This window comes from Leopardus geoffroyi, chromosome B3, assembly GCF_018350155.1.
Source record: "Leopardus geoffroyi isolate Oge1 chromosome B3, O.geoffroyi_Oge1_pat1.0, whole genome shotgun sequence".
In the NCBI taxonomy this organism is placed as follows: Eukaryota; Metazoa; Chordata; class Mammalia; order Carnivora; family Felidae; genus Leopardus; species Leopardus geoffroyi.
The window spans coordinates 33,486,936-33,506,258 of record NC_059337.1 but is presented as its reverse complement, the minus strand read 5'-3'; the positions used below and the strand labels follow the sequence as shown (position 1 = coordinate 33,506,258).

The window sequence follows — 19,323 nt, the reverse complement described above, 5'->3', positions numbered from 1 at the left end:
TCTCAAAAATAAACATTAAAAAAATGTCACTTTGAATCCTGCAGATATTTAAAAGTAATTATAACCTCATAAGATAACTGTATCAATATTTGAAATTTTACTGAAAGGGATAAATGCTTAGAAATGTCAGTTTACTGAAATTGACATAAGAAATAAATAGAAAACCTATATGGGCTATCACTATAAACTGAAATTTTCTGTGAAGAAAAGTAAGTCCAGATAGATACATTTGGAAGTTCTGCCAACATTAAATGAGATAGTAACTGCAACTTTATATTCTCTAACCTTGTATTCTTCTAGAAAACAAAATGAGGATTACCCACCTTCTTAAGGCTGTCACAACCTTGATTCCAAAACCCAAAGAAATATTACTTGCCAGTTTCTCTCATTTACATAGATGCAAAAAATAAAACCCCAAATATTTGCAAATTGAATTCAGCAGTACATAAAAAGGATAATAACCCAGCCTTGCCAACTCCAGTTGATCCCAGGAATCCTAGGTTGGTTTAACCTGGAACAATTCAATATGGTCACTTGAACAAATTTTAATGGGAAAAAAACAGTCTCAATAGATGCAAAGGAGCAGTTGCTAAAAATCAGTGTAATCATTCATGATCTTATTTATTTATTTTTAAAGCTCATTTATTTTGAGAGAGGGGGCAGAGAGAGAGGGAGAGAATCCCAAGCAGGCTTGGTGCTGCCAGCTCAGAGCCCAGCACCAGGCTTGATCTCACAAACCATGAGATCATGAACTGAGCTGAAATCAAGAGTCAGACACTTAACTGACTGAGCCACCCAGGCGCCCCTCATTCTTGGTTTAAAAAAAGAAGCCATTAGCAAACTAGGCACAAAAGAGAACTTTCTTAATGTAGTAAATCTGTAAAAATACCTGTTGAGATATCATAGTTCATGCTGAAATGTTGAAAAGATTTCCCTTTCAGATAGAGTTCAAGACATGAATATGTATTATTTTCACTTCTGTTCTACATAATACTGAAGAAGATTCTAGCCAGTAGTATAAAAAAAGTATCACAGTTGTAAAGGAGATGATAAACAGTTCATATTCACTGATGATATGAGTTGCGTATATAGCAAATCCAAAGGAATCTACAGATAAGTTGTTAAATGATTTTAGAAAGAAGGTAAAAATAAATTTTATTATTTTTTTTCTCTTAGTATTTACACACATATCTTTGACCCAGTAATTCCACTCCCAGGTATATACCCAATAGAAAGAAATATGCACATCTAAATTGAAAATCATAACTGTGCTCATAGCAGCATTATTCGTAACAACTCCTACCTACAAACAACGCAAATGCCTATAGATACATGGATAATTATGGTATATTTGTGTAATAACTATTCAACAATGAAAAATAAATGAATTAGAGCTACAAGTGACTGTATAGATGAATCTTAAAAACCATCATCTTGAAGGGTGCCTGGGTGGCTCAGTCAGTTGAATGATTTCGGCTGATTTCGGCTCTCAGGCCATGATCCCAGGGTTGTGGGATCAAGCCCTGCATCAGGCTCTATACTGAGAGTGGAGCCTTCTTAAGATTCTCTCTCACTCTTTCTCTCTAAAATTAAAAATATATATAACACAAAACTATCATATTAAGTGAAAGGAAAACCTCTAAATACTTACCTCCTATATGAATTTGTTTATATGCAATTCAAAAACCAGCAAATCTAGGCCATATTGTTTAAGGATGTATATTTAGGCAGTAAAACTATAAAGAAAAACAGGATAATGATTACCTCTCGGTGAAGAGGAGTTTGTTAATGAGAAGGAATGTTTGGAGTGTTTATGAAGTATTTGCATTATTCTAGTTCTTGTCCTGGGTTGTGGTCTTGGTATTATAAGTTTGTAAGCTGCTCATGGATATTTATGCACTTTTCTAGAATTGTGTTATCTCACAATAAAAATAATTTTAAAACACACGCACATAGGAAAACGAACAACCTTAAAAGGGAAGGTCCAGTTTGTTTTTGGATTGTTTTAGGATTAATAGTACCTTTGGTTACCTACAAGTAAATCAACATATTTCCAAGACAGTTTTCTCAACTGCTTTCCTAGGCTCTACTGTCATGTCTGTCCTAAACTTAACTTTGACCATGTGAACTTACTTTATCAACCTCCACAACCTTTGTGGTTCTTACCACATCAAAGCTATACTGACTTTTAAAAACCTTCCATACTTTTCACTCTATTCTAATTTTTTTTTTAATGTTTATTTATTTTTGAGACAGAGACAGAGCATGAATGGGGAGGGTCAGAGAGAGGGAGACACAGAATTTGAAACAGGCTCCAGGCTCTGAACTGTCAGCACAGAGCCCGATGCGGGGCTTGAACTCATGGACCGTGATATCATGACCTGAGCTGAAGTCGGATGCTTAACCGACTGAGCCACCCAGGCGCCCCTCACTCTATTCTATATGTCTGTACTTATTCGTCTACACTCTGTTAGGTTGCCTTTGACTGTTAGGACCCAGTCTCCTCAAGAGCTATATTATATACAGATTCAGAGAGCATCAATAATATTTCATTCTGAGGTTGTGCTCATAGGCATTGTGTATAATTCTGTACATCACATACAATTTATATGATGCCCTTAGGATCCCCTTAATCTCTGAATTCTTAACACATTTACTGTTAAGTCATTTTAACTTCTTGAAGTTAGTTGCTATTTTCTATACTTTCCTAGCATTCTCCTCCCACCTCTTGTATACTTAGCATATCAGATTGAAGTAACTATCTATATTTTTCCTTCAGAGCCATTAACACTGCCACAAACCAGCACAGTTCCTAATATAGTTGCTTAGTATGTAGAGGAACTATGTAACAATGGATATTACATATATACTGTCTTGTATATTGTTTTTCCTTTTTTTTAATGTTTATTTTTGGGAGAGAACACAGCGTGAGCAGAGGAGGAGCAGAGAGAGAGCAGGAAACACAGAATCCGAAGCAGGCTCCAGGCTCTGAACTGGCAGCACAGAGCCCAACATGGGGCTTGAACTCACAAACTGCCAGATCATGACTTGAGCCAAAGCACATGTAAACTACTGAGCCACCCAGGCACCCTATTGTTTTGTATTTGGATGACTTACTTTTAGTGTTAGCATAGCTAGATCTTATATTTATTTTCTATTTGTTTTTAAAGGTTTTATTTTTTATAAATGTTTTTATTTTTGAGAGAGCTAGTGGGCAGGGGTAGAGAGAGAGGGAGACAAGATCCAAAGCGGGCCCTGCGCTGACAGCAGAGAGCCTGAATTGGGGCTTAAACTCACAAACCATGAGATCATGACCAGAGCCAAATTCGGATGCTTAACTGACTGAGCCACCTAGGCTCCCCTTAAAGATTTTATTTTTATTTTTTTAATTTTTTTAACGTTTTATTTATTTTTGGGACAGAGAGAGACAGAGCATGAACGGGGGAGGGGCAGAGAGAGAGGGAGACACAGAATCTGAAACAGGCTCCAGGCTCCGAGCCATCAGCCCAGAGCCTGACGCGGGGCTCGAACTCACGGACCGTGAGATCGTGACCTGAGCTGAAGTCGGACACCCAACCGACTGAGCCACCCAGGCGCCCCAGATTTTATTTTTTTAATGTATGTTTATTTTTGAGAGCGAGCGAGCAAGCAAACAAGCAGGGGAGGAGGAGGAGGAGAGAGAGAAGACGACACAGAATCCTAAGCTGGCTCCAGGCTCTGACCTATCAGCACAGGGCCCAGCCCAAGGCCCCAACACAGGGCTTGAACCCATGAACCGTGAGATCATGACTGAGCCAAAGTCGAACGCTTAACCGACTGAGCCACCCAGGCACCCCTAAAGATTTTATTTTTAAGTAATCTCTACACCCAGTGTGGGGCTCAAACTCACAACCCTGAGATTAAGAGTTGCATGCTCTTCTGACTAAGCCAGTCAGGTGCCCTGCATAGTTGGATTTTAAATATACTTTTTTGTTCTAGAGGCTCTCAACATTTACAGCCTGAGGACTTCGCATTAAATATGTTGAAACATTGTGAGCAAAATTATAAAATGATATCATTCAAAATGTTTTGTATACATTTTTTATATTTCTCTTTAATTGGAATCAGATCCACTATTGCATGAATCACAAGTAATTTATTTCATTTTATCTAAGTTGTGCTGCTTATGTGTAGCAGGAGGAAAGCACCACTGAGTAGAGAAGAGGCTGTAGACACTTCCCTTGCATGCACATATTTGGACAGAGGGCACAGAAGCCACTGTCTTTGTTTTCTCAGAAGTAAAAAATAGTGTAAAAAAAATAATGATACTGGTTCTTGTCATTTTGGGGGCCATAGTCTCTTTTGAGAAAATAATAAAAGCTTTGCAACTTTTCCTCCGGTGGAGGGGTACAGTGAATAAACGTGTAAATCAGTTATAAAGTTTTGGATACTGTAACATTCTTGAAGTTCCAGAGGCTTTAGGTTAGAAGAATTTGGTAAATTGAAATACTCCTAATTGAGCCAGAGAATGTGGACAGCTACCTGTGAAGGGAATAATCATTACCTTCTTAAAATGTCAGGCATAGTTTCAGATCTACCTTAAAAGTTCATATGAGAGTGAGTCATATGGCAGGCTTAGTAGAGCATGTGACTCTTGATCTTTGGGTCATGAGTTTAAGCCCCTCACTGAATTTAGATTTTACTTAAAAATAAAATCTAAGAAAAAAATAAATCATGTGAGAACAAAATTTTATTCTTCATAACAGTCTTTAGCAAAATGTTGTTGATAGTTAAAGCTGGATGATGGGTATGTGGGGGTTCAATTTACTCTTCTTTTTTGACTTTTGTATATTTAAATTTTTCTGTAATAAGTGGAGATGGGAGCCTTTGGGGAAGATGGCATAGATTATTGTGTTTCTGTTACAATTGTGCGAATTTAAGACTAGAGTTATCGTACATCTGTTTCACTGAAGTTCGTTTCTTAATATATTTGCTTTCATCATGGCTCAGAACCAGAAAGCATAAAGGATGAGGGAACAAATGGCAGAAAGTTTCTCAAAAATTATGCAGTAGTATAAAGAAGAATGAAACCTTGCTATTTGCAACAATATGGTTAGAGCTCTAGAGAGTATTATGCTAAGCAAAGTAAGTCAGTCAGAGAAAGACAATTAACGTATGATTTTACTCATCTAAGGAATTAAGAAATAAAACAAGCAAAGGGAAAAAAAAGAGAGGCAAACCGCAAAATGACTTAACTACATAGAACAAACTGGTGGTTTCCAGAGGGGAGGTGAGGCAGGTACGGGTTAAATAGGAGATGGAGATTAAGGAGTACGCTTGTGATGAACACCAAGTGATGTTTGGAATTGTTGAATCACTATACTGTACACCTGAAACTAATACTACACTGTATGTTGACTAACTGGAATTTAAATAAAAAATGAGATTTTTGTACTGCAACTTATTTAGTAGCTTCTTTGTCAGAGTGGTTTTTTTGTTGAGCAGTAAGCAAGCTCAGGATCATGCTGTTTTTTGTTTTTTTTTTTTTGTTAGGGTGTTTTTCCCCAGTGGGAGAACAGTCTTAGAAGTCTCAAAAAGTATTTAAAAAAAATACATGACCAGTATGTTTATTCGGCTTTAAACCACATGTAACACATTAATATTACAATGAGAACTAAACTTATTTTTAGATTAGCAGAAAAAACCCCACAAAACTGAAAAAGAATTTTAATTAATGTTTATTTTTGAGAGAGAGTGAACACGCATGTGCATGCATGTGAGCAGGGGAGGGGCTGGGGCATGGTATGACAGAGGATCTGAAATGGTCTCTGTGCTGACAGAACCATGAGACTCATGAACTGTGAGATCATGAACTGAGCCAAAGTCAGATGCTTAACTGACTGAGCCACCCATGCACCCCAAATCACAAAACTTTTTTTTTTTTTTTAATGTTTATTTTTTTTTTGAGAGAAAGAGTGCAGGCACAAGTAGGGGAGGGGCAGAGAGAGAGGGAGACACAGAATCTGAAGCAGGCTTCAGGCTCTGAGTTGTCAGCGCAGAGCCTGATGCGGGGGCTCAAACTCACGAGCCATGAGATCGTGACCTGAGCTGAAGTTGGACACTTAATCAACTGAGCCACCCAGGCACCCCAAATGACAAAACTGTTAAAGCAAGTTCTTATAGACATGTATAAGTCCTCATTAGATTTGTTTTATTATGAGGGCCAAAAGTCTTCCTTAGAAGAAAAGATTTTCTATTCTTCAGTCCATCCCTTTCTATCCCTAAGTTTTAGTTTTTTACCTAGTAGATGTTCATATGTGTGCCAGCCATCTTATGTTCCAATTTTAGTCCTTCTTTTGAAAGAGTACCTTTAAAAACCACATTCTACTTTAAGAGCCCTTTTTTAAATTTAAATTTTTATCAAAGTAACACATCTACAGTTAAGTGAGAACTGTTTGCTTCAATATTTCTTAATAGTATGTCTATAGTACCATACTGTACTGCATCTACTGGTTTCTTTCTATGGAATATGAGTTTCTGAAACTAATGTCTATATGTGGGAAAGCCACCTCTCCTAGTCTATTTACTGTGGTTCAGTTTTACTGTTCTAAGACTCCTTTCCATGCCCAACGATTATTTTTGCTTTTCATTAATATGATAACAGTTCTTATCCATCCATATGATTTAAACAAACTTAAGCTATTCCTTTGCTCCTTTGACCTTTTGTCTAAGTATACTTTTTCTAAAATTGGAAAACTGACACCATTAGAAGCAGGTTAATGGGACCCAAAGAATAGTTGAAATTGTAATTCCTAGAAGAGATGTTGGTGTCACAGACCTTTATGAGAACTATAGTTCTTTATAGTTCTTCATAGTTGCTTTATGAGAACTATAGTTAATTAAGGTACAGAGTAATTGTGACTGTTCTGTCGCCTTTTGAAATTGAAGTCTGGTACCCATAAAATGCCACATGAAAATATTGAAGCAAAATGATTTGGTTATTTAGAAGTAAAAGTGTACACATGCATATTTATACATGGATGGATACATATATATATATAATGTATTTGTGTACATTATCATATATGTGTGTACTTTCGTTCCCTCTCAGACTTAACAGCAATAAGATAATTGACTTGTTATAAATATGTATTGGAAGCATTAAAAAACCTGTAAGGAGGATTGAACTTTAACAGCCTAAAAATATGCAATAGAAAAGCCCACTGTATAACTTTAAATTAACTTAACCTTTTTGCTTTTCTGATTCTGTTGTGAAAATAAGTTCTTCAACAGTGGTCTATTTATGAAATGTGCAGCTGTAGGGGCTTTTAAGATAAACCCCTAATGGCAAAATTAAATATTGAAATGGTAAACAATGATGCCACCATCATTGAAAATTCAAAAAGCAACAATTTCCAGCTATGTACCCTATCAGCATGTCTCCTCTCCCCACGATCAGACATAGTTCTTAGGCTGTAACTGTTAGCACCTTGAAATTTAATTCAAATTGTTTGCTATATTTCTGTCTAGAAGTCAAGTAAAATGAAAAATTTAAGATCTAGGTATTCTGTCTGGAAAGTTGGCTAATTAAGTGCCAATTTGCTTAACTATATTTCTGTAAATACACTGAATGAACAGAAAGAATCCTAGAGAGAAAAGAGGATTTAAAAATCTCTGCTGAGAAACCTCTCCAGTTGCCCTTCCAACAATCTTAATCTGGAGAAATCTAGGCCATGTGAGAGAGAAGGTGGGGATACTCTTAATTGTGCTCTTCCTGACTGAGGAGGGCCTGCACCAGAGGAAAAACCACACGGCTATTCTTATTTTTATTTTCACTTCCATTCTTATTTTCATCACATGAATGGTTTTCTCAAAAGGGTGGGTGGCAGGAGTTGCAGGAAAAGAGGGAAGCAATGTCCTAGGATAAGCTTTGCAGCTGTTTGGTAAAGTCATTGAAGCAGACAGAAATACGTGTTAACTGATTAAACAAGATACCTGAGCTGCAGTACTTCACCCTGAATCAGTCAGTCTCTTTTCATTTTGGCCTGTTTTACATGAGGGAAGTTGTATGTAAAAGCTGGCATACTAGCAATAGTGACCAGGTAAATCGGGGTTAAGAATCCACCCATACTCTTGAGCACGTAGTCCTTAATAAAACAATTAAACAATCAAAATTAGAAAGAAGAAGCAGGATGCCTCGGTGGCTCAGTCGGTTAAATGTGTGACTTCGGCTCAGGTCATGATCTCACAGTTCGTGAGTTCGAGCCACATCAGGTGTCCATACTGACAGCCCAGAGCCTGGAGCCTGCTTCAGATTTTGTGTCTCCCTCTCTCTCTGCCCCTCCCCCACTTGCGCTCTATCTCTCGCTCTCAAAAATAAATAAACATTAAAAAAAATTTAAGGGCGCCTGGGTGGCTCAGTTGGTTGAGCGTCTGACTTTGGCTCAGATCATTAACTTACTGTTGGTGAGTTCAGGCCCCACATTGGGATCTGTGCTGACAGCTCAGAGCCTGGAGGTTGATTCACATTCTGTGTTTCTCTCTCTCTCTCTCTCTCTCTCTCTCTCTCTCTCTCTCTCTGCCCTTCCCCCATTCATGATCTGTCTCTCTGTGTTAAAAATAAAGATTTAAAAAAATTTTTTTAATTTAAAAAAAAAGCTTCTCTGTTCTCTTAAGGAAATTAAAATACACGTAGACTCTGTGAGATGAAGGATCAAAGATGAGTTGATAAAACAACAGAACAAGATAAAAAGGAAGCTGAGGAAAGTAAGAAAAAAAGGACACATAATAATCCCGCAGACTTGAAATCACATTGGGAACAGCAAGAAACAGAGCAGACACTATGGCAAATAGAGCTACATACGACAGGAAAAGGACAAAGAAGGAATTAGCAGATGGTAGACAGGAGGACAAATTAACAAAGACTGGGTACAAATCCACCAGGACACAGTCTTAATAACTAAAAAGAATCTTGCAGTAATTGAGGCCTAAATGGCATTTCAAAAAAAAAAAAAAAAAAAAAAAAACCTGAAAGCTAAGATAAAGCCCATAGAACGAATAGATTTCAAGAAAGAAGAAAGAAAACAAAATTACATATATGCTAGGTGAAAAAGGATTTGAGTTATAAAATGAGAAAAATTATTTTGACCACGGACTTTGATAACAATAGGTATCAGAGGGAAATGGATATTGTCAATATAAAGAATATTGGGAGATGGGGGGCAGATTTTGGCCAAAGTGAGCATTTGAGTTATGTGTAAGTAATTAGGTAATCAGGTTAACAATCAGGTTAAGGAACAAAAAACAGTTTTTATTATCTTGAAAGAAAAGTTATATAATATAAAAATAATGTAATTAGTGAAACAATTACATAAAATGATAATCAACTAGGAAAAGCTCCAGGAATTTCCAAACAAAACCCCAGAGGGTTACGTGTCAGGTCATATTAACGACACTCAATATATTTAAAGTTGACAACTGAAGAAATAGGCTTGGTGTGCCCCTAGATGGCTCAGTCGATTGAGCATCCCAACTCTTGATTTTGGCTTAGGTCATAATCCCAGGTTTGTGGGATTGTGCTCCGCGTTGGGTTCCGTGCTGGCAGTGTGCAGCCCACTTGGGAATTTCTCCCTCTCCCTCTGCACCTCCCCTGCTTGCACGCACACACACCTCGCTCGCTTAAAAAGAAAAAAGAAAGAAATTTTTTAAAAATAGGCCTAAGTACAGATTTTAAGTTACATTTAGTGAAAATAAATTAGATTTCAGTATTTAACAGATAACCATTACAGAGTCGTTGTAGACCATGTAATCAGTAAAAATAGAAACAAAAAGAAGCCAATTTTTAAAATGTTACATTTCGTATAAAATGGAACTTAAATAAAAGAAAAAGATTTCTAGGACCACTATGTCCAACAGTATGAATGAATTCTTCACCTTTCCATTCTGCTTACCTGGGCAGTATTTGAAAATTCTCTGAATGCTCCTACAATGTATCAAAAAGCTTATAGTCTTTCTTTAAGAAATACATTTGAAGCAGGGGCACCTGGGTGGCTTAGTTGGTTAAGCATCCAACTATTGGTTTTGGCTCAGGTCATGATCTTAGAGTTCGTAAGTTCAAGCCCCACCTTGGGCTCTGTGCTGCAGCATGGAGCCTGCTGGATTCTCTCTCTCCCTCTGTCTGTGCCCCTTCCACCGCTTGCTCACTCTCTCAAAATAAATAAACTTAAATTTAAAAAAAGTAATGCTTAAAGCAAAGAAATTCAAATTTGTTATATGGATTATATTTAAGAAGTTACTCTAAGTCAGTTACTCTTTAAAAAGCAATCGAGTGATTATAATATTCTTCTAGACACAGGTGCTACAGTAGTAATAAAATAGTACTGATGGGATTTATATCTTGGCAGAGAAAGCATAAATGATTATGGAGTTGGTCATGTGATAAGTGTTGTGCAGGAGTACAGAGTTCCGTGAGGATGTTATACAGGGAACCTTACCTAATTTGGGGGTTTGCAGTGGGGAGAAACTGAGGGTTGAGTTGAGACCTACAGGTAGGAGGAAGTGTTTAGGGTAGTTGAAACACCCTTCAGTAAATAGCCATTTTAATTTAAATGAAATGGAATCCCTGCTTGATTCCTTACTAGAAAAAATTTCCTTGTGAATCAACAGTTTTAATGGAAACAGTTTAAGCCTAAATAAGTCATGGATGAATTTTTATAATCTTTAGGTTTAGGGATCTTGCAAAGCTTGATATGAAATCCAGAACCCACAACAAGATTGTATGGTCAGTATGCCTACATAAAAATTAAAAGTGGCAATTAAACACCATTAAACAAGTTGAGGGCAAGTTAGAAACTGGAGGAAGAAAGCAATGCAGGAGACAAAGGGTTGTTCTTCCTGTTGATACACTGAACTCATAAATTAATGGTAAGATCTTCATAGAAAAATAAAATATGTTCAGCCTCACTGATAAAGAAATGTAAGTTAAGTCTAGATATTTCTCTCCCTATCAGATGGGCCAAGGTTTTAAAGTAGAATTACTTATGTGGAACATCTAACTGTCCCCTAGTATAAGGCTGGTTAGGTAAATTATAGTTATAGCTACGGTGGAATATTATGCAACAATGAAAAACAATGTTCATTGACAAAGATGTCTTAACATATTGTTTACTGAAGGTTATAAATCTGGAGTAGATTTTATTTATATGAAATTACAGACACGTCTGTGTATGCAGAGATTGCTGTTTAGAATGATCACCAAAGTGTTAGGAGTTAGTCGTTTCATGTAGTCAAGTTTGGATGGCAGAAGTTTGTCTCTTAATGTGAGCATGAATATTTTTTCTGACAATGTGTTTAATTGGTTTACCTGTTCATATTTAGTGTTAGCTTCATATGCTTTCTGCTTTTGAGATAAAACTTGATATCTTAGGTTTTCTCAGAAGTAATTAGTAGGAAAGCATTTTATTTTCTGCTCTATATATTTTGATTAGCTAAATCATCATTAACAGCTTTAACTTTATATGAGTTCCCCTTTTATAATGTATGGACATTTTGATTAATAATTTGATCATTTTATTGAAACATACTGTAGTCAAAGTATTTATAAAAAGATACTTATTAGTCTAAGGAGAGTGATTTGTTCTCATTTGAGTGATTTCCTGGATTTACTTTCCATAGCAAGTGCTTTGACTCAAAGCTTGAACAAGACCTGCATTTAAAAAAATGGAAATCTCTTTTGAGTATCACTTATTTTTTAACTTGAGAGACTCCTGTTTGTGTGTAAAGAACACTGTAGTTATTGACACCTAGGCTTTATAAGCTAAAAAGTAATTGACCAGATTTTTCATTAGTTATATTGATTTACAGATTGCAGTTTTTTTGTATCTGTTGCTTGTCCCTTTAGAATATTAAGATATTTTGGGAGGCTAGCAACCATGTCTCATCTGGATTAATGGGAAATACTGTGCTAAGTATTTGCCACTGTCTTCTGTTAAGAAATCTGCAGGGACGCCTGGGTGGCTCAGTCGGTTAAGCGTCCGACTTCGGCTCAGGTCATGATCTCACAGTTCGTGGGTTCGAGCCCTGCGTCGGGCTCTGTGCTGACAGCTCAGAGCCTGCAGCCTGCTTCGGATTCTGTGTCTCCCTCTCTCTCTGCCCCTCCCCTGCTCATGCTCTGTCTCTCTCTGTCTCAAAAATAAATAAACATTAAAAAAAAAAAAAAAAAAGAAATCTGCAGTTCACTTGAAGCTCTATAAATCATACTTGGCATTCTGTGCTCTTGATACTAAATGATGAGCTACTTAGGTATATTTAGAAACCTGTTGAAACCTGTATGAAAGGCTAATATATAGATTATTTGATATAAAAACATTTTAAGGTGTAGTTTTTTGTTTCCTCCTTCCACCCCTTTGCTAGTTAGTTAAAAATTACTTTAAGAGGGGTGCCTGGGTGGCGCAGTCGGTTAAGCGTCCGACTTCAGCCAGGTCACGATCTCGCGGTCCGGGAGTTCGAGCCCCGCGTCAGGCTCTGGGCTGATGGCTCAGAGCCTGGAGCCTGTTTCCGATTCTGTGTCTCCCTCTCTCTCTGCCCCTCCCCCGTTCATGCTCTGTCTCTCTCTGTCCCAAAAATAAATAAACGTTGAAAAAAAAATTACTTTAAGAGAATAATTAGAAAGCAAATATATTTTGTAGAATGAGACACATGTAAATGATTTGTGGGGTAAGATACGCTTTGCAGATAGTTTACTTGCTAATATATTTAAGTTGGTGTAACTAAAATTATTAATAAAATTACTTGTATAAAATACAACCTAGCCTTTTAAAAATACCACTACTCTTTATAAGGTACCATCAGAGATAGTAACAACTTTCATTCTTAAGTTTTACTTGTAGTACTATTAAAATAGTAATAGCCTAACCTTCCAGGATAATAACAAAGACCAAAACAGCAACAAAAGCTCAAACTGCTTTCATATATATATATATATGAATGAATTTTTTTTTTTTTTTTTTTTTTTTTTTTTTTTGCTACAGTTTGTAGCCATATACCTCATTTCCTCTGAGCAAAAAAAGGTTATGATTTGGGTTTATTTTAATTCAGTTCATTTCTGTTCCCTATAGAAAATCAGGTTTTTGGAGAGCTCTAACAGTGTGCTATTGCTGGGCTCTCATCCTTTCTGTTTAAATAATGCAGGTACTTTGATGGAAACCTGGAGAAGCTCTTTGCTGAGTGTCATGTAATTAATCCAAGTAAAAAGTCTCGAACACGCCAGATGAATACAAGGTCATCAGCACAGGATATGCCTTGTCAGATCTGCTACTTGAACTACCCTAACTCGGTGAGTATCTGGTAGTTTAAGGCCAGCACTGACTCTTAGTTTCAGAGGGTAAATCAACTTTCATTATTTAAACAAAGGGAGATCTGGGAGTTTGGGATTGTATTGTAGTAAAACAGTAACCTATCAGAATATTAAGGATAAAGGAAAGGAAGAGGAAGAATAGGGCTTGTTCTTTCCCCTTCCTTCCCTATTTGCTTTTTAAGCAGCAACTTGTCCAGCTTGTCATTACATACCTAAATCTATTCTGAGTTCATTTTACTATCATGGGAGAATTGTTCAATAGGTGGGCAGTGAATAGAATAATTTTTCATCCAAAATAAAACAGATTTAAAACCAACATTTAAAAATATCCAAAACACTTATAAAATATCTTTAATAGCATTTTACTATGGAGCTTTCAGGATTTTTCATAACCAAAGATTTTCACTTATGCAGATCTATTCTAATGGAGATTCTTAAATATAGCAAGTGGTAACAGAGTGGGAGCAGACACTAGGACCAATTAATTGATGTTTCTCTTCAGTAAAAGTATCCCTCTTAAAACCTATTGAATTTAGGTGATTTACTTTGGCATGTCTAGTAAAGAATTTTAGGCTTAAACATAATCTTTGTATGAAGTCCTTACTTTATTAGTAACCATAGAAAAATAATATTTGTGGCATAAATGTAGTTAGTCTCTTGGAATTCACCTCTAAGATGTTTTAAGATATCTAAGAAATAATTTAGTTCTATAAAAATAACTACCTTATTCAAACTCTTCCTAATAATTACTATATACAAAGTCTTTGTCAACAGTATTACATATTTTAACATATTGAAGGTTTTTCATTGTTTTTCTCTGAGGTTTCTATGTATCTCTGTAGAGGCCCATTTGAAGGGAACTAATTTGTGCACATGTACAAGTGCTTAGAAAAGAGGTTTTAAAAGAAAGTAAGTACTCTTAGAGAAATAGAACAGAGAATGGAAATAATTTCGTAGGTAAGGTGTTGAATTGAATTTCCAAGTTCTCAAGTTAGATCATAGCTCTAATGCTAACTATTTGACTTTACATAGTAAATTATTAAATCTCACTGGGTTGGAGTTCTTTTTATCTTTCAAATGAGTTGGATAAGATATTTTTTCAAGTCTACTATTCTGAGGATTGTATAATTTCCTTCTTTAAATCACAATCTTAATTTGAGCATTTAAAAAAACAAACAACATTAATATTAAAAATACATTAAATTCATGTTTTGACCATTTTATTATTGGTCTCTAACAGATTCTCTTTACCAGTTGACATTTGTATGGTTCATAAAAGTTTCTGTGAAATAATACTGAAACCCAAGGAATTTGTCCCAGATCATTCAGGGTTTCCTTATTTCCTGGCATTTCTCTTCCTGCTCTGTATAACCAGATCTTCTGTAGTTTAAATCTTAAATGTAATTTGAGTACTGAAACTAGCTGCTTACAGATATCCCCTATAACTTTCTCAGTGCCCTTGGTATTGTCTAACTGTCTCAACAAATTAGAATAAAAACCATGACTGGAGATTTGCATGGTAAATTTTGCTTACACTTGTAACTAGAAGGCCTGCTATTTACTTACTCATTTTTTTCAACACACGAGGCACTATTCTAAGTGTTAGAAACACAATGGAGAATCAAGGCATAATGCCTGCCTCATGTAATTTATAGGTTAGCTAAATAGAAAAGTAAAATGACATATTCAGAAAGAATGGTAAGCACTTTAGTAGGACATGATACTGTGGGAACATGTTGGAGAGAGACACCTAACCCAGTTTTAGATAAGGGAGAATTGCCCACTGAAATTGACCTCTGAAATAACCTCTGGAAGTGTGATAGTTAGGTGAGCCATCAAAATGTGGCAATACAGAAGCCAAAGGAAGAGAGTGTACTTGTAAGAAACATTGCTAAAATCTTCAGAGAAAAGAATTGAAGAGTGACTTTGGAATTAACAACATGAAGTTTACTGATGATACTGGAAAGTTAAATTTAAGTGTTGTGGTAGGATGGAAAACCATACTGCATGACCTGAAGAGTCATTGATTTGAAGGTGGGAAAGGAAGTAGAGGCAATAAATATGAACAAATTGCTCTTTAAAGGAAGTCTGGCTACGGAAGTGATAGGACAAAAAAGCAAACCGCAACATGGTTTGGAAAGTAAGTTAAAGATTGTTATGGAAACTGTGCCAAGCATTATGAAAAATACAGTGTAATAAAAGTAGGACTTTTTTTTCCATAATATTTAGACTAATATAGAAAGATAATTTTAACCTTTTCAGTTTTGCAAGTAAATGTCACCTGAGACTCCATTAAAGCTTTAATTGGATGATTTTTTTTTTTTTTTACCTCTGTTGTACAACTCCCATGTTTCAATTTCCACTGCTGTCTTCAAACACTGATACTTGCCTTTTATTTAGTATATTTCTTCAATACCTTTATCCTTCCAGAAAGCAACTTTAGCTTTATAGTGCCATATGCAAACAAATTTTTTAAACAAATGCTTTGGTTGCGTAGGTTATAGCACTTTGGAGTAACTATCGTGGGTGATCTCTCCTTTAAAAACGGTTTCCAGAGACTCACAGGCACTTTAAAATTCATAAATTCCCCCATCCCCCAACCCCTTGTGTTGGGGCCAATTCAGGGGTTTCTTAGCTCTGGCAACATTCACTTTATAATAATGTTGCTTTGAATTAGAGCGTAAGATCTATTTTTATTAACTCTCCCACTCTACTAGGAAGTATACTTTGAGCTATGATATCTCATTTTTAAGTAAATAATTTGTATATTCTAAGAATCAGATATGTTAAAGGTAATTTTGAAGATTATAAGGATAGTCCACTCTCTCATCCCTTACCCCCTCACTCTGAATCTTTGTGCTGGGAACACCGAAAACATCTGATCTAAGTCCAACCCTGTATTCCTTTTTAACTGATTCCATTTTATAGATGAGGGAACTGATGCCCTGATTATTCAGTTTTTGTAAACATAATGGCTTTAACTTTAGAGATTATTTGTCCAACTTCTGATGGAGGAAAGATAATTCTTAATGTACTTACTGCTGTTTGACATTAGTTGCCAAGTATGTAAAATGGCAGGGATAAATAAACCCTTTAAGAGTGTTTAATCTTTCAGTTCTTTTTTAAGGGACCATTAATTTGTTTTACATAATATTTCATGTGTATTTAGTGTATTCTGAGTCAGATTTATTTATGATATACACAGGGATAAGTTTGATAAGATCCTTTGAGTCAGGGAAAGGTTGAGGGACCCAAGTAGATAATAAGCACGAGATAGTAAAGGAATAGAGATACGTGAAAGTAGGAGGAGGGAAAGGGAAATGCAACAGAATGATGATACTCAGATATATCCATAATGATGACACTGCTCTTGAGCACAATAAATGCGTTTATACCACAGGTTAGTTTTTGTTTTATCTTTAGACGTGTGTGTGATTTATTTTCTAATTTATCTTGTTTAGCATTGTTTAGCATCTAATTAAAATGTTTAGTATCTAATAAAAAAATATATATTGAAAAGAAGCCTTTAAAGAATAAAAAGCTTTCTTTATATCTTATAATGATCCCTGGTCCAGAAGTTTCAAAGGTAGAGATGTTACTTGCAGTGATCACTTAGTAACCATTGTGACCTTCAGTCTCTCATTCTAAAGGATTCTTATTTGAAAAAAGAAAACATATGAGGATGCATATGTGTTTTTAAGTTATGAATATAACTTTTATGTTATGAATATAATTTTAGAATTGTTGATCTTTTACTCTGCTATATTTTTTTTTATCTGTATATGTGTTTTTAAGTTATGAATATAACTTTTAAGTTATGAATATAATTTTAGAATTGTTGATCTTTTACTCTGCTATATTTGTCCTTTATAGAATGCTCCTTCTCATTGTAGCCTTGAAAATCATATGCTCTCCATTAGTGATCAGGCAACAAATTAGTGCCAGATCTCCTTTAGCAGTGGGGAGTAATGAGAATAGATTCTTTTGTTTCCAGATTTTTTTTTTTTAATGTATGAGAATACTGATTTCCAAAATATTTACCTTCACTTCCTCTGTGAATGAGTCAGAATAATTGTCAGTCAGAATAGCACTGTATTTTAAACTGGGTAAATATTTTCTGTCTTTTAGGACACTGATAGATTTTTTTTCCCCCCATGTCTGCTTCTGGGCATTCTTTATATAGTTGATATGCCGTAGTGTAGAATTTTGCATCCTGACTATTGTTATCTTATGTCATAAGCAACATCAGAAATTTCATGAGCACTTTTCAAATAACAGCTAATTAGAAAATGGAATGGAATTCAAAATATTATGTGAGCCACAAAAAGAATAAAAGAGCTAGAAGTAAACTTGGCAACAAATGTGAAAGCTCTATTATGAAGAAAACTTGAAATACTAACAGAGATAAAAAGATGACTTGAGTGTCTGGAAAAATAGAATAATAGTAAAATATTGAGAAAAAAATAACAACTAGATTGATGGGGACAGGGAGGAACTAGTCCTACCTAATATAAGAATAGTCAGTGCAGTGGAACAAGATAGAGTCAAATATGTGTGAGAATTTGGTGTATTATAAAAGGGGGCATTTCAAATCAGGTGGATTCAGAAAATGGCATTGGAACAACTTGGTTGGTATCTGGAGTAGAATCTTAAATTTCTTCCTAACTCCTTATATTAAAGTTAATTGGTTTAGAAGCCAGAAATGGTAAAAGTAATACACTTTGCTGCATATCAATAAGTAGAGAGCTTCTGCATGACAACAAAACGGGAACATTCAGATTCGAAACTGAAAAATATTTGCCACACCTATAAATGGTCAATTTTCTAAGTAGGTGAAAATCCCCACTAAATCATTAAGGGGGGGGGGCCCAGTGGAAAAAATGGGAAAAATAGGTGACGAGAGTGCACAGAAAAAGAGATATAGAGCCTTAAATCTTTTTTCAAATGCTTAAACTTCACTCATAATAAAATAAAATAAAAATTGATGAAGATAATTCATTTTCACCTGTCAGATTTGCAGAGATCAGGGAATTTGATACTATGTTGACATGGGTATTGTAAAACCAGGTTCTCTTGAACAGTATAAATTGCTACAACCTCTTTGAATGAAGTGTGGTAATAATCTATTAAAGTGTAAATGTGTACCTTTTATAATGTCACTTGTAAAAATTTGTCCCAAGGTGAATTTGCATGATCACAATGATGTGTGTATGTGTGTGTGTGTATGTGTGTATATATATATAGCCAATGCATTAGCATGGCGGCAAAAAAAAAAAAGAAGGTCTAAATGTCCTTTAATTGTGGACTGTTTAAATAAATTATGGTACCTTCATACAGAATGTAGAAAGAGGTGGACCCACGTGTACTAATGTAGAACCACATAAGAAACCTATTAATAATAAACCAAGATGCAGAAGAGAGTGTGTGTTACTCTTTGTGTGTGTGTGTATACCTGTGTACATTAGAACATCTCTGAAAGAATATGTAAAATAATGGTAATAGTCATTACTTTTAGGTAGAGAAGTAGAGGAAAAGTATAAGAAAAAAGGAGACTTATTTTCAACATAAATTCATACTGTTAAATAATTGTTTTTGACCATGAGCCTATATTACCTATTCACTTAAAAATAATTTCAAGTAAATATTATAACATATTCTTAGTGACCATTTGTCTTTTTACAATACTGTCCTAAAGACACTTACTAAAGTACTTGCTTAATATTCCATTATAGAAAATAATATACTTCTTATAACCATCCCTCAAATTAATAGTATTTCAACTCATGTAAGTAATACAAGATTAGACCAAAATGTTACTATTATTCGTAGCTATCTGAATAATCTTTCTGGTTTCCATAAGATTTTGATTATCTTGGTAAGCAACATTCCATGCAACTCTATGAAGTCCTATATTTGTGTGAAATTTTTGGTAACAGTTTTGAGATAATAACTCACATATGATACAGTTCACTTATTTAAAGTGATTTTTA

At 35.3% G+C, this 19,323-nt stretch overlaps 1 protein-coding gene across 1 annotated transcript in view; it reads left to right on the top strand.

Moving 5' to 3' along the window:
* ARIH1 (ariadne RBR E3 ubiquitin protein ligase 1) overlaps positions 1-19,323 on the top strand; it is a 124,837-nt gene that overhangs the window by 61,062 nt on the left and 44,452 nt on the right. Inside the window, exon 3 of the mRNA XM_045449160.1 lies at positions 13,168-13,312. Coding sequence (XP_045305116.1) covers positions 13,168-13,312 — 145 coding nt within the window. The remainder of the gene's footprint in view (positions 1-13,167; positions 13,313-19,323) is intronic.